The sequence below is a fragment of the Odocoileus virginianus genome, chromosome 2 (genome assembly GCF_023699985.2).
Source record: "Odocoileus virginianus isolate 20LAN1187 ecotype Illinois chromosome 2, Ovbor_1.2, whole genome shotgun sequence".
NCBI lineage: Eukaryota > Metazoa > Chordata > Mammalia > Artiodactyla > Cervidae > Odocoileus > Odocoileus virginianus.
This window is the reverse complement of record NC_069675.1, coordinates 68,998,709-69,012,570: the sequence shown is the minus strand read 5'-3', so window position 1 is coordinate 69,012,570 and position 13,862 is coordinate 68,998,709. Positions and strand designations below refer to the sequence as shown.

Genomic DNA, 13,862 nt, shown 5'->3' with positions numbered 1-13,862 from the left:
GCGCGTCCGCTGCTTAGAGCCCCAGCCAGGCCCTCCACCTGGTCGCGCCCTTTCCGCCCGAGTCCGCCAGAGGGCGCCGGGACCCGAGACCTCGGCGTCGCTGGGCGGGGTCTCCCGTCACGTGACCTTCGCGGCCCTCCTTGCGTGCCCCGGCTGCTCCGCTCAGAAGCGAGGCCTCGGCCTGGGATTGGCCCGACCTCGGGGGCGGGGCGGGGCAGTCGGGACAGCGCGAGTCGCGGCTGGGGATGCTTGCGGGTTAGGCTCCAGCTGCGAGGCCCGACTCAACCCCGCGGGCCTGGGGTCTGGAGAGAGATCAGCTGGTGCGGGAGCGGGCGGGGCATGGGATGCTCTTCTGCTGTACTTTCTCTTGGCGTTCAGGAGGTTGCCTAGTTACGCTTTAGAGAGCTTTGCATCAGCTCAGAGTTCGTCTGACAAGTGAGGAAACTGAGGGCAAGAAGTGGAAAGACGTAGCCATCTCCTGGGCCACGCAGATTGCCAAGGAGAGACCGAGTACCGAGACCTCGGGGTCTGCGCTCCCAGATCTGCTGGAGTGGGTGGTCGTGGGGAGCAAGGGCCTCGCTCCGTCCCCTGCACCCCACGGCACCCCTCGCCGCCGCCGGAGGCTCCCTGGAGGAGGAGCTCCGAACGGGGAGGAGGAGCCAGACTCTGGGAGCCGGGACACCATTCACCCGGATAGGAGGCAGAACCAGGGAGGAACCCGTCAGCCAGGTGGGCAGAAAGCTCCGGGAGCAGCCTCATGGAAGAAAAACAGATTCTGTGCGTGGGGCTAGTGGTGCTGGACATCATCAATGTGATGGACAAATACCCAGAGGAGGACACGGACAGCAGGTAGGGGCGCCCGGGCCCCTTGGTGACCCCAGGGGCCGCTGCAGCCCCGCGTTGTGCCAGGCGGCCAAGACTGCAGGGATGCGAAGCCGGGGCCCGGCAGCGAGGCTGTGAGTCGCCCTGGGAGCCGGTGCCTCATGCCCTCTGCCGGGGACCTGGGGAAAGAATTGAGGCCTTTAGTATTAAGCTCCAGGCTTTGGATAGCACTGTGTTCTCCACTTCGCATTTCCAATCCTGGGACCTGTCAGACACCATTATCCCCATTTTACCAAGTAGACTAAGCAAGTAGAGACCCTGAGAGACACAGTGACTTAACCGAAGGGCATAAGCTAGGAAGGTGCAAAAGCAGTGCCTTCCTTTTTAACGAGACCTGTGCACGTGCCTATCACCAGCATTTACTTCTAAGTTATTTACCACTTATAGATCTCATCTGTTTCTTTTAAACAGTGTTTTCGAGGTAGCTTACAATAAGAAGTATGTGCAATTAGACTGTTCAAAAACATTGAAAACAATGGTCTTTGAGCTTCATTGTAGCTCAGGGCTTGCTGGCGCTGCAGGCAAATTTGGAGATGCTATGAATTATGGTCTAGCTGGTTCATGAGCCGTACAGACTTTTTCCTTGTGCTGAATTCCAAAAGGAGTTTACCAGAAGTCCTTTTTACAGTACTTGGTGAACAACATAGTGGAAAACACCCTTCTTGGTTGTCTGGTGGAAGTTGAAGAGTCATTTGTTGGTTCCTATATTTACTCTTGATAAGAACCACACCATTACACTGTCATCTCAAGACACTCCAATGCAGTGGAATCTGGGATTTTCTCTTGGGGTAGTCTAGTGCTGAGAATACAGAGAAGAATTGCTTCTTGGCTCTCAGTTTCTCAGCCAAGAACTGGACAAAAGGTGAGTTCAAGATTGAGCTCGGGAAGACACTACAGTGCCAGTAACCGTGAGGCTCACTGAGGGGAGAGCACCGGGAGCTCTTCAGGCCTTGGGTCCATAAAGCACTATCACAGGCGTCATTACATGCTTTCCTCACAGCAGCCCACGGGAAGCATGTAAGGATCAGTCCCATTCTCTCTTTATAGATGAGGAAGCTAAGGATTTGGAGAAATGAGACAGTTTTTGTAAGAGGCCACATAGTTAAGGAGTGGCAGAGCAGTCATAAAACTCACGTGTCCTAATTCTAGGTCTCCAGCCCTCTGCCCTCTCAGGTGCTCCCTGTTGCTTTGCTGCTGCCCATCTCATGGAGGTGACCCTTTGCTTTGGGCTGCTTTGTTTGCCAGACGTTAGAGCCCCTGGCAAAGGGTGAAGGGACAGTGGGGCCTGGGCACAAGGGTGTGCTGCTGTATGGACCTCACCCACCTACCAAGGTCAAGCCGGCCCCAGGACTTGGTGCACAGTGAGGGATAGGCTTACTCTCAGGAGAACGGTGAATTCTAGGGCTACAGGTTCTCTACCAACTGTGGGGGACCTCGGGGGAACCCAGGGTGCCTGCTCCACTAGAGCTGAGTCCCAGTCCCTTTAAGCTTGCTTGTCAGGAGGCTGGGACCAGAGCCTGCTAGTCCCCCTGATGGGGGCCAGTTCTGAAGGTGGGCACTAAGCGAGGTGCCTCTCTGAAGAGACCCTTCCCATGTCCTCCACGCCCCCTGCCCTTCATGGGGTGCCTCCCCATCCCCCAGACCCATGGTTCTGCTCCTCTGTGGAGCAGTTTGCTTGTCTTCAGGGCCTCTCTCCCATGCACCCATCCCATCCAGCCCAGCTCCTGGACTCTATTGTGCTTCCCAGATGGGCAGACCTGAGTGGGGACCCAGGCCTTCCTAGCGTCTCAGCCCCTCCTGTCCCAGGCTCTCTCCCTGGGCAGCGGAGAACTCTCAGGAGGTGCCACCTGGAACTCGGCCAGACCCCTGAGAAATGGCATGGCCTCTCAGAGTCCAAGCCTAAAGGGCCTTCCAGACTTCATCTTCATGCTCAGCAGAGCGTTTCTGCACAGAAAGCTGGGCGTCCGTGTGACTTTGAAGGGTTTCCACAGAGTAAAGCTATAGCCCCTTTCTCTGAAACCTCCTCAGGCTGGGGCCCAGTTAAAAATACAAAGCATTTGAAGTGGTTTGGGGTCAGGAAACCTGAGTTCTGGTATCAGCATTGTGCTTAACTGTTGGTGTGACTCTGAGCAAGTCCAGTCCCTCCAGGCTTCTCCTCTCTTCACAGCAGGAAAATTTCTCTAAAGCTCATAGCTTAAGAAATGTTGGCTCCTTTACAGATTAGTATCCTTCTTTCTCATGGGATCATGGCCCCCTTTTCCAAAGGCTAAAGGGAACTTATGTTAAGTTTTGTGTACAAATAGACCTTAGTCTAAAAATTCTACTTCATTTATTTCTCTTAATTAGTGGTTCTTTGGTGCTTGTTCCCCTTATGGTAAGCTACTGCAGTTATTATTGTTATCCTTTTGAAACTGGAAGAATAGAAATAACAGCCTGCACTGTTTACCTCATAGTATTATTGGAACACAAATGAAAAATCATTCCAGTGCTTTGACTGTATATGCGTGAGTTATCATTTTTGTTGTTGATGATGACAGCCCATCAGGTGTATCCTGACTTAGTTTCCTTTTGTTAGATTTTCAGTAAAGATGGAGAAAAACAAAGGAAAATAAAAGGCAACTATGTGCTGGAATGGATGTGTTAACTAACCTTATTGTAGTGATCATTTCATAGTATACACGTATATCAAATCATCCCTCTCTTCACCTTAAACTTACAGAATGTTATATGTCAATTACATCTCAATAAAGCTGAAAAAAAGAAAAACAAAGATGGAGAAACACTTGTCTTCATTCAACAATCTTTTTCAACTTTTGACAAGAAAAAGTTACCATGCAACCCCCCCTCCTCCCCACCTTCTTAAATAATCACAGTGTCCAGGTTTGCTTCTTGTCTTAATCATTTTAGTCTAAGTTATTACTGAAATGGGCTCTCCTAAGACAGGAGCAGCAGTAGATTTGCCACCTTTGGGAAGAGGCATCTGTCAAGGAGAAGGCTTGATGGGAGGAGGGGGAAGGTGGGGAACTGGGTCACTGTTACAGAGGAGGAGGTAACCTAGAGTCAGTGGAACCCTCAAACTGTGATGATACCGAGGGAGTGCTTTCCTGATGTCATAAGAATAGTGGGAGACAGATATTAATCACTGTGAGCTTGAATTTAGCCTGGGCTGGGGAACAGATCTGGTCCTCACCCGAGCCTCTTCCCTTCGCTGAGCCTAAGGCTGGCCTGGATGCTCTCTGAGGGGGACCTCCTGGCTTTTTCATTCTGGGGGCCCCACCCAGGGCTCAGTCTGCTGGAGTTGCAGGGACCCTCCTTGTGTTTTGCAGGTGCTTGTCCCAGAGATGGCAGCGTGGAGGCAATGCATCCAACTCCTGCACCATCCTCTCTCTGCTTGGAGCCCCCTGCGCCTTCATGGGCTCGCTGGCCCCAGGCCACGTTGCTGAGTAAGTGGTGGGAGCAGGGAAGGGTGACCCTCAGGGTGGGGGGAGAAGGAAGCCTTGGCCCTGGGTGGACAGTCTCTGAGAAATGGTTTGTGACCTCCAGAAATGGGTGGTGGTGCGGGGAGGGGGGCAGTCGGGAAGTGGAGGACCAGCATCCCAGACTCTCCCTGGTGTGGCTTATCTGCTGCTCAGTCATTAATGTTGCTCTTGTTAAGGTTTCATTTTCACAGCCTGTTTCCTTGGCCACTCCCTGGAGCCTGCTTCAGCTTCCCACCTTCTCCTTCCTTGCTTCCAACAGACTCTCCATGGTGGATGTGACTTTGCCCTTCTCATGTCCCTTGTCCTGCCTGTGCTTGTGGCAGAAGGCAGTTAGGGACATGCTGTACCCACCCTCCCTCCAGGATGTCCTGCATCCGTGGTCCCAGGGTCCAGGGCCACAGTTTCTTAACTGAGGGGGCAGGGCCAGTGTTTGTGTCCCTGTTGTTCACTGAAGCAGCGAGAGCTCCCTGCCCAAGGACACCCTGATGCCATGTGCTAAAACTGGGCCCAGACCCATGCTTCCATCGGCCAGAAGGCTGCCACCCATAGTGGCCCATGCACTTGCTCTGTGTTGGCTGCTACCCAAGAGCCCTTTGACCCCTGGCACTACCGACTCAGCAAGCACTTATCAGGAGGTGAGGCACACACTTTGCCCACTGTGGGCACAGGGGCAGGCTGCCAGTTTGTTGGCCTGAAAAGCACAGCCCTTTGAACGCTGTTAGAGCCCAGCCCCAAGTTGCAGCCAGGTTCCCTTCCCTAGGTACTGGCATGGAGCAAATAATGGGGCTAGAGCCTGCCCTCTGGGGTGGGACAGAGGGACCCAAAGCCAACAGCGGCTCACTCACTTGCTAACCCTCTTCAGCAGCTGCCTTTCCTCCCAGCTAGAGCGAGACCGGGCCTCTTGCTCTGGGTGGTGGGCCCGACTTTGAGTAGCAGTCATGCTGATAAGTGTGCCATTCCGAATTCTCCCCACATGCTCAACAAACACTGCGTGAGCACCTACCATGTACCTGGCACTGTGGGGACAAAAAGTTATTTGGCAAACCAAATCATATTTTCCATCCATGCAGTGGAAAAGTGTTAGTCACTCAGTCATGTTCAACTCTGCAACCCCGCAGATGGTAGTCGCCCAGGCTCCTCTGTCCATGGAATTCTCCAGGCAAGAATACTGGAGTAAGTTGCCATGCCCTTCTCAGGGGATCTTCCCCACCCAGGGATCGAACCCGGGTCTCCTGCATTGCAGGCAGATTCTTTACCATCTAAGCCACCTGGGAAAGCTACTGTTTAAAGAATCCTTAAGGTGTAAGACAAAGAATGATGCCCTGATGTGGTACCTTTATACCAATCTGTATTGTCCAGCTTTGCTGTTGCTGAAAGTGGGGTCCAGTCATAGGGAGAAAGGCCAGGATGGTGGCTACACTACTGGGTATAGTTGCCAGCTCCTGGTGACAGGACTCTGCATTTCCAAAGAGCTGGGAGGGGCGGGGTGGTCTCCTTGTTCTGCTGGTGCAGTCTTCCCTAGGGACAGCCCCCACAACTCATTCTGATCAGAGGGGATTCTGAGCAGGAGTTCTGGACCCATACTGAGGGGCCTCAGGCACTGGGAGGGCTCACCATGCTGTGGAAGGCGAGGGCGGTGAGCGGGCCCCCCAGCCCCCACCAAGGCAGCACCACCTCTTGGCTGTGCATCATGAAGGCAGGTGTGGAATGAGAGCAATCACATGAGGATGGGAAGAACTTCCAAAAGAGGAGTACAGGGGGATGGGCAAGCAGAGGGAACCGGGAGACAAAGTTCAGTTCAGTTGCTCAGTCGTGTCTGACTCTTTGCGACCCATGGACTGAAGCATGCCAGGCCTCCCTGTCCATCACCAACCCCCGGAGCCTACTGAAATTCATGTCCATTGTGTTGGTGATGCCATCCAACCATCTCATCCTCTGTCATCCCCTTCTCCTCCCACCTTCAATCTTTCCCAGCATCAAGGTCTTTTCAAATGAGTTGGTTCTTCACATCACATGGCAGAAATATTGGAGTTTTAGCTTCAGCATCAGTCCTTCCAGTGAATATTCAGGACTGATTTCCTTTAGGATGGACTGGTTGGATCTCCTTGCAGTCCAAGGGACTCTCGAGACTCTTCTCCAACACCACAGTTCAAAAGCATCCATTCTTCGGCGCTCAGCTTTCTTTATAGTCCAACTCTCACATCCATACATGACTACTGGAAAAACCATAGCTTTGACTAGACAGTCCTTTGTTGATAAAGTAATGTCTCTGCTTTTTAATATGCTGTCTAGGTTGGTCATAGCTTTTCTTCCAAGGTGCAAGTGTCTTTTAATCTCATGGCTGCAGTCACCATCTGCAGTGATTTTGGAGCCCCGCCAAAATAAAGTCTCATTATTTCCATTGTTTCCCATCTATTTGCCATGAAGTGATGGGACTGGATGCCATGATGTTAGTTTTATGAATGTTGAGTTTTAAGCCAACTTTTTCACTCTCCTCCTCTTTCACTTTCTTTTCTTTTTTTCTCCCCCTTTTTTTTCCTCTTTCACTTTCATCAGGAGGCTCTGATGAAAGGCTCATTTCTGCCATAATGGTGGTGTCATCTGCATATCTGAGGCTCTTGATATTTCTCCCAGAAATCTTGATTCCAGCTTGTGCTTCATCCAGCCCAGCATTTCTCATGATGTACTCTGCGTATAAGTTAAGTGAGCACGGTGACAATATACAGCCTTGACGTACTCCTTCCCCTATTTGGAACCAATCTGTTGTTCCATGTCCAGTTCTAACTGGTGCTTCTTGACCTGCATACAGATTTCTCAGGAGGCAGGTCAGGTGGTCTGGTATTCCCATCTCTTTCAGAATTTTCCAGTTTGTTGTGATCCACACAGTCAAAGGCTTTGGTGTAGTCAATAAAGCAGAAATAGATGTTTTTCTGGAACTCTCTTGCTTTTTCGATGATCCAATGGATGTTGGCAATTTGACCTCTGGTTCCTCTGACTTTTCTAAATTCAGCTTAAACATCTAGAAGTTCATGGTTCACATAATGTTGAAGCCTGGCCTGGAGAATTTTGAGCATTACTTTGCTAGCGTGTGAGATGAGTGCAATTGTGCGGTAGTTTGAGCATTCTTTGGCATTGCCTTTCTTTGGGATTGGAATGAAAACTGACCTTTTCCAGTCCTGTGGCCACTGCTGAGTTATCCAGATTTCCTGGCATATTTAGTGCAGCACTTTCACAGCATCATCTTTTAGGATTTGAAATAGCTCAACTGGAATTCCGGGGAACAAAGTATCACATTGTAATTATTAATACTGCCTTGCCTTGAACGGTGCAGGCCACAGTGCCCTCACCTGCCTGGTTCAAACAGGGTACATAGCCTCAGTCCCTAAATCCACCCCATCTAGTGAAATCTTTCCTGCTTGAATCAGACTGAAGGCCAGGGTCAGTCAGGACCTAAAAGAATGTACATGAGGATTTTCCACCCTGAGCTCTGGCCATGCTCTCCCACCTCTCCTGCCTCCCCCCCCCCAAGCCTGTGACAAACCCCAGTCCCTTCCTAGCCTCTCTGCTTGCACCCCAGGGTCCCCAGTGGCCCCACCACCTACCCTCTAATCCCCAAACCCCCGCCGAACTGCGCCTCCCCGGATTACTCCGCCCTGGCAGTTTTGTCCTGGATGACCTTCGCCGCTATTCTGTGGACCTCTGCTACATGGTCTTTCAGACCACGGGCTCCGTCCCCATCTCTACAGTCATCATCAGCGAGGCCAGCGGTAGCCGCACCATCCTACATGCCTACAGGTTTGTACACCTGTCTGCACCCTGCCAGCTGCTGCTGCCACCATCACTCAGCCCCCAGAGCAGGACCCTCCTCTCCGATGCCTGTGTGCTCCCCACTGGAAGCACCGCTCCCCACTGGAAGGTCTGGAAGGCCCGGGCCACTTGGAGTCTCTAATCTGTGTCTCCTTGTCCTTCCCTTGGCTCGGGCTCCCCCACCAAGCTTCCTGGTGGCTGACTTCAGGCAACGGGGCGTGGATGTGTCTCAGGTGGCCTGGCAGAGCAGAGGGGAGACCCCGTGCTCTTGTTGCATCGTCAACAACTCCAATGGCTCCCGTACCATTGTACTCTACGACACGTAAGGCCCCCTGGCCTGGCCCGCCAAAGCCCACCAATCAGCCTCCTCACTTGCCACACAGGCATCCCAGTTGCCTGCCCTTTGTGGCCTCCCTCTTTGTACCAGAAATTGTCCCTATGCCATACTGTTCAGTGATTTTGGAATTGTTTTCAATTAGGGGACAAGTGAGGTGGGAAGGGGTGAGCTTTGCTCTGCCTGGAGACTTAGCCTTGGTCAACACCAAGAAGGGGCAGGCAGATCTATACAAAATATAATTTGTGATGTGATTCCTCCATAATTAGCCAATCAGAAGCCTGGGTGTGGGGGTGGGTAAGTTGTTCTGAGGGCAGAGGGATGGGAGATGTGATTCAAACCACCTTGATCCCTGAAGGGGGCACACTGGAGTTTCTAGGGTTGCCAGCCTGCAGCATGGCACCAGGAGCTAGGGTTTGGGTATTCAAAAAAGATAAGCCACTCCCAAGGGTCCAGCATAATGAGGCTAGACCAAATGCCACATACCATGCACAGCTATTGCTGAAAGAGGGAAGAGGGACATTGGGTCAGCAGATAAGGGCCATCTGATGATTTGCTAACCTGGTAGGGGGGTTCATTTTAGGGTCCCAGGCTGCCAGGGAGAGACATCTCTCCCAGATTCCCTCCTGAGAAATCTCAGAGGTTTAGTTTCCTGAGAACCTAGTGTGTGTGTGCCAGGTACTCTTTTAGGGCTGAGATGGTCCAAGCCCAACTGCCCTGGGGTTCCAGCTGACCCTACCACCGAGCATAACCACTGGGTCTGGGGGAGGGGCAGTCATTCTAGGACAAGATTTGTAACCAGTGGCCCTGGGCTGTTTGTGTCCCAACGAATAAGTGGGTAGGCATACACGCTAGAGGCAGTCTTCCCATTGGGCAATGCTTGGCCATCTGCCCATTAAGCAACACTCTATAGCAACTTTGATCAGGGACACAATATGGGTATTCACAGGAAGGGAGGGAGAGAAGCTCCGAGGAGAACTGTCTGTTGCCTACTGGCCTCGGTCCAGTCATATCCACACATGTTATCTCCAGCTGCAGCAGGCCTGTTAGGCTAGGGGTCAGCCCCGTTTATCAATGGGGAAGCACCTCGGAAGGGACACAGTTAGGCAGCTAGTTAAATCGAGGGAGGATTCAGTGCAGAACAGGGATGGGAGGACACTGGCTGTGTGTAGGTATCTGGCTAAGGAAGATCAATGCAGACCCTTCCCAGGTTTCCACACCTAAGTCAGCCAAAAATAAATTCATCCTCAAGCACCAACCTTGATCTCAGGATCATAACATGGAGCTGCCAAACTCAGGACAGTAGTGCTGACACTGCTGGGGCAGCCAGAAGTGAGTAGGACTAGATCTGAGCTCTGGGAAGAATGGCAGTCCCCTTTGTAGTTTCCCGGGACACTGCATGCTGGGAGCTGTGTGGGCTGCTGGCAAGAGGAATTCTGGGAATTGTAGTCCCTGGTACTGTTAGAGCATTTTGGGAGATGTGGTCTCCAAAGCATGTAGATTGGCCCCTTACTGGACAAATGCGGAGGATGAATTTGCCTTTAGATAGTATCACAGCCTCAAACACAGGAAGGGGCACTCTAGGAAACTGCCTCTAGTCCCCTGTCTGGATGGAGCTCAGTGGGGTAAGGAGTGGTATCAAGTTTAGCCTGGAACAGGGTCTGTTCCAGGGCTGAGCCTCAGAAGCATGTGCTATAGATCCAGCTTCCTGCCATGCTGCAGGCAGTGCCAGGCATAGGGGCCCTAGCAACGAGTTAGAGATCCTAGCTCTGGCTGACCTCACCTTGCACCTTCTCTGTCCTGTGACTCAGGAACCTGCCAGATGTGTCTGCTAAAGACTTTGAGAAGGTTGAGCTGACCCGGTTCAAGTGGATCCACATTGAGGCAAGCCCTGCCCTACCTGTGTTTTGAGGGCCTCGACCTTCCAGCCCCTCCGCATGTTCTGCCTCCTTGGTTTTCAAACCATGGAGTTCCTTAGAGATAAATGAGCCCAGCACTGCCCAACTCATCCCCTCGCTGTCCTCATTTATGTTTTCAGGTGGGCAACTGAGGCCCAGAAAGATTCAGTGATGTACTCAAGATCACACAGCAGGATATAGGCACCAGAAGCGGGAGGCTGGCTCTAGGCAAAGTCCGGTGCTTTCTGTGTTACAGGCTGCCCCACCTCCTCCAGACTCAGCCTCTGGCAGGAGCCAGGCCATGGGAGACCTGATCTGTTAACTCTGGGGAAGGCAGGAATGAGAGGCCCCAACCCAGCTCCCAAATAAAGGGAACTAGAGTCTTCATTCCAAGAGAAGTTTTGGAGTCTAGATGGAAGGAGATCTTGAGATCCTGAGTTCTAGTTCTAGCTCTGTCATTTAATTTATTGTAGTCCTTAGGAGAGTCTCTCTCTTTTTTTGGTCACACTGTGTAGCATATCGGACCTTAGTTCCCTGACTAGGAATTGAACCCATGTCCCTTTGCATTGGGAGTGCTGACTCTTAACCACTAGACTGCCAGGGAAGTCCCAGGAAAGTCTCTTTTATTCTTTAGTCTTTTCATCTGTGAAATGGGAGGGCTGGTTGATAAGGTCTCCAAGGTCCATAACAGCATTGGAATTCTGAGACTTAGGATGAGTTCCAGCCCAGAAGCCCTGGCCCCTCTCCCCTATCATCGATAGTTCCAGCAGGAAGGGAAGAATGAGCCCGGCTGGTCCTGAGCCGCCTGCCCTGCCCTGCTCTGCTTCAGGGCCGGAATGCATCAGAGCAAGTGAAGATGCTGCAGCGGATAGAACAGCACAATGCCAGGCAGCCTCCAGAGGGCAAGATCCAGGTGTCCGTGGAGGTGGAGAAGCCGCGTGAGGAGCTGTACCAGCTGTTTGGTTATGGAGATGTGGTAAGTGTCCCCTGCAGCACCCACCCCCCCATCCCACACACTCCCCCCAGCTCCCAGCCACATCCAGCTTAATTTGGTTCTTAAATGGAGTCTGAGTATTCCCTTGTCCTGCCTTTCACACATGGTGATGTTGGCAGGTGGGGGCAAAGCACAGAGACAGACTCCCTGCTTTGGGCTCTTGCACAGACCTCAACAGTAAGCAAGCAGTAGAATTTCTCCACCCCAGGGCGCTCATGGGTATGTCCAGAGGGATTGGACAAGGCCAGGACAACCAGCCACAGGGCCAGCCTCTCCTCAGTGGGCCTCCTGACTTTTCCTCTTATCAAATGACAGGATGGCACCATTCTCCAAGGTGCCCTCCAGCTATGGGTTAGGAGCCACTAGGAGGTGAGGGAGGATGGGAAGGGGACTTGCCCATGTAAACATGGAACATAAATGGAATCTAGGTGGTAATCCTAGCACCATAGTGAAGCAGGTTGGGCTCTTGGCTGCACGTTAAAAAATGCGGATGCCTGAACCCCACCCTCATTTTTTTTTTTTCCAATTTGGTTGATAGAGGTGGAGCCTGAAGTATTTTTTAATAAAACTCCTTGGTGATTCTAATGTGTAGCTGGTGTTAAGAAAGCTCTAGAAAACCCCCCCCCCCAGCCCTTTGTTTTAAAGATGAAGAAATCAGAGGGCACAGTTGTATGAGGAAAGCCAAACAAAACAAAAACTCTCCTGAGAGCTGTGATTTAACCCACTCATGGTAGACTGCACCCCAAGATGGCGCTCAAGACCCGTCCTGGGTTTTCAATTATGAGGAGATTCGTTGATCTGGGACTTTTGTGTCACAGTTTACATGGCTGCTTTTCCAGCATATCTTGAGCGAGTGAGAAAACCTTTTGTGAGGTACAATGGGACGCTACCTGAGGTCTTAGGCGGCCATGTTGGAGGAGCAGCGTTATAATATCAGTGCCAGGCGGCTGGTGGTATGGGACAGCTGGGGCTAGAGCTCTGGTGACCATCAGCCTCTCTTCCACTGCCCACAGGTGTTTGTCAGCAAAGATGTGGCCAAGCACTTCGGGTTCCGGTCAGCAGAGGAGGCCCTGAGGGGCCTGTATAGCCGCGTGAGGAAGGGGTGAGCTCGCAGAAGTCAGGCCATGCCCTGTGCCGGTGTGAGGAGTGAGGGAGCCTGGCATCCAGGGTCTGCCCCGGGAGGGGGACGAGGCTGGGGCCAGGGCTGGGCTAACAGCTCGCTGAGAGGAGGGTGTCGCAGGGCCACACTGGTCTGTGCCTGGGCGGAGGAGGGCGCCGACGCGCTGGGCCCTGATGGACGGCTGCTTCACTCGGATGCTTTCCCACCGCCCCGCGTGGTGGACACTCTGGGGGCCGGAGACACCTTCAACGCGGCGGTCATCTTCAGCCTGTCCCAGGGTGAGTACCTCAGCAGGAGGCACAGGGCTGGGGCCTGCCCCTGCCCCGAAGACCCGGCTGACCTGGCCACTCGTCCCTCTGTCCAGGGAAGAGCATGCAGGAGGCGCTGAGGTTCGGCTGCCAGGTGGCCGGCAAGAAGTGTGGTCTACAGGGTTTTGATGGCATCGTATGAGTGCCCTGTGGCAGCGGACACCGGCTCACACCCTGCCCCTGGCTTGCGTCACTAGCTTCTGTTGCCTTTTCCTCTGAGGCCAGCCTGGCATCAGGCTGCCCTACTTCCTGGGCCGATCCGGGCTGCGGGAGGGCTCCACCTGTGACCTGGCATCTCACTTGGCAGAGTCGCAGAGCAAATAAATCTTCCCAGAGCCAGCTTCCTCCTGGCAGTCTGTGAGTCTTCAATGACTGAGCTGCTCTGGCTGGGGATTCTAGAGGTTTTGATCCAACAATCCTTTGCCCTCTTTTTCTCTATTCCCCAAATTCACCTCTTGTCCAGGCCCAGAGGAGGGCCCGTGGAGACCAGAGCAGCAGGAAGTGAGCCAGGCTTGTCATGAGCTGTGCCCTTGCTGGAGGCCCAGGTCTTCCTGGTGAAGAGCAGTCACCAATGTGGGTGTCAGTGCCCAGGAGGCAGGGATAGAGGGCCTGACTGACTTGGAACCTTCCTAGTGGGAGGGGAGACTTAACCCCTTGCACACTAGGGAGCCTTCCTAATAACCACAAGCCATGAGACAAGCTCCTCTGGGCGCTGGTGCTGTCACAAGACTCCAGTGGCCACAAGCATGTCCACGTGGCTGAGCCAACCTGAGAGGCCAGCAGGCAGGGAGCCTACTCTGTGATTTGGTGGAGCCTCTGCAATCCAAAAATATCTCCCCAGTAACTGCCCCCATGCCCCACCCTGCAAGTTGCCTTGAAGTCAAGACGGTGCCTCGGCCACAAATGTGACCCAGGATACAGTGGTGCCTTCCCTGGGAGAGACCCAGATGAAGGCATGTGGGAATCAGCAAGTGTCCATATGGGCGCTGGGCAGCAGGGTGAGGCCATAGAATGTGATCAAAGGTGTGGGTTTTAGGGTC

At 52.9% G+C, this 13,862-nt stretch overlaps 1 protein-coding gene across 4 annotated transcripts; it reads left to right on the top strand.

Annotated features, from left to right (window-relative positions):
• Nucleotides 1-226: 226 nt before the first annotated feature.
• KHK (ketohexokinase) lies at nt 227-13,166 on the top strand. Of its 4 annotated transcripts, XM_020886303.2 has the most exons (9): nt 227-849; nt 4,209-4,325; nt 8,022-8,156; nt 8,356-8,490; nt 10,314-10,386; nt 11,230-11,376; nt 12,408-12,496; nt 12,635-12,792; nt 12,879-13,166. In XM_020886303.2, exons 1-9 carry the CDS (start codon nt 758-760, stop codon nt 12,962-12,964), a joined length of 1,032 nt encoding a protein of 343 aa, XP_020741962.1. In that variant the 5' UTR covers nt 227-757; the 3' UTR covers nt 12,965-13,166. The 4 variants fall into 4 exon arrangements, with proteins under 4 accessions (XP_020741962.1, XP_020741964.1, XP_020741963.1 ...); XM_020886305.2 differs by lacking the exon at nt 8,356-8,490 and having other exon boundaries at nt 228-849; XM_020886304.2 differs by lacking the exon at nt 8,022-8,156 and having other exon boundaries at nt 229-849.
• The last annotated feature ends 696 nt before the right edge of the window (nt 13,167-13,862 follow it).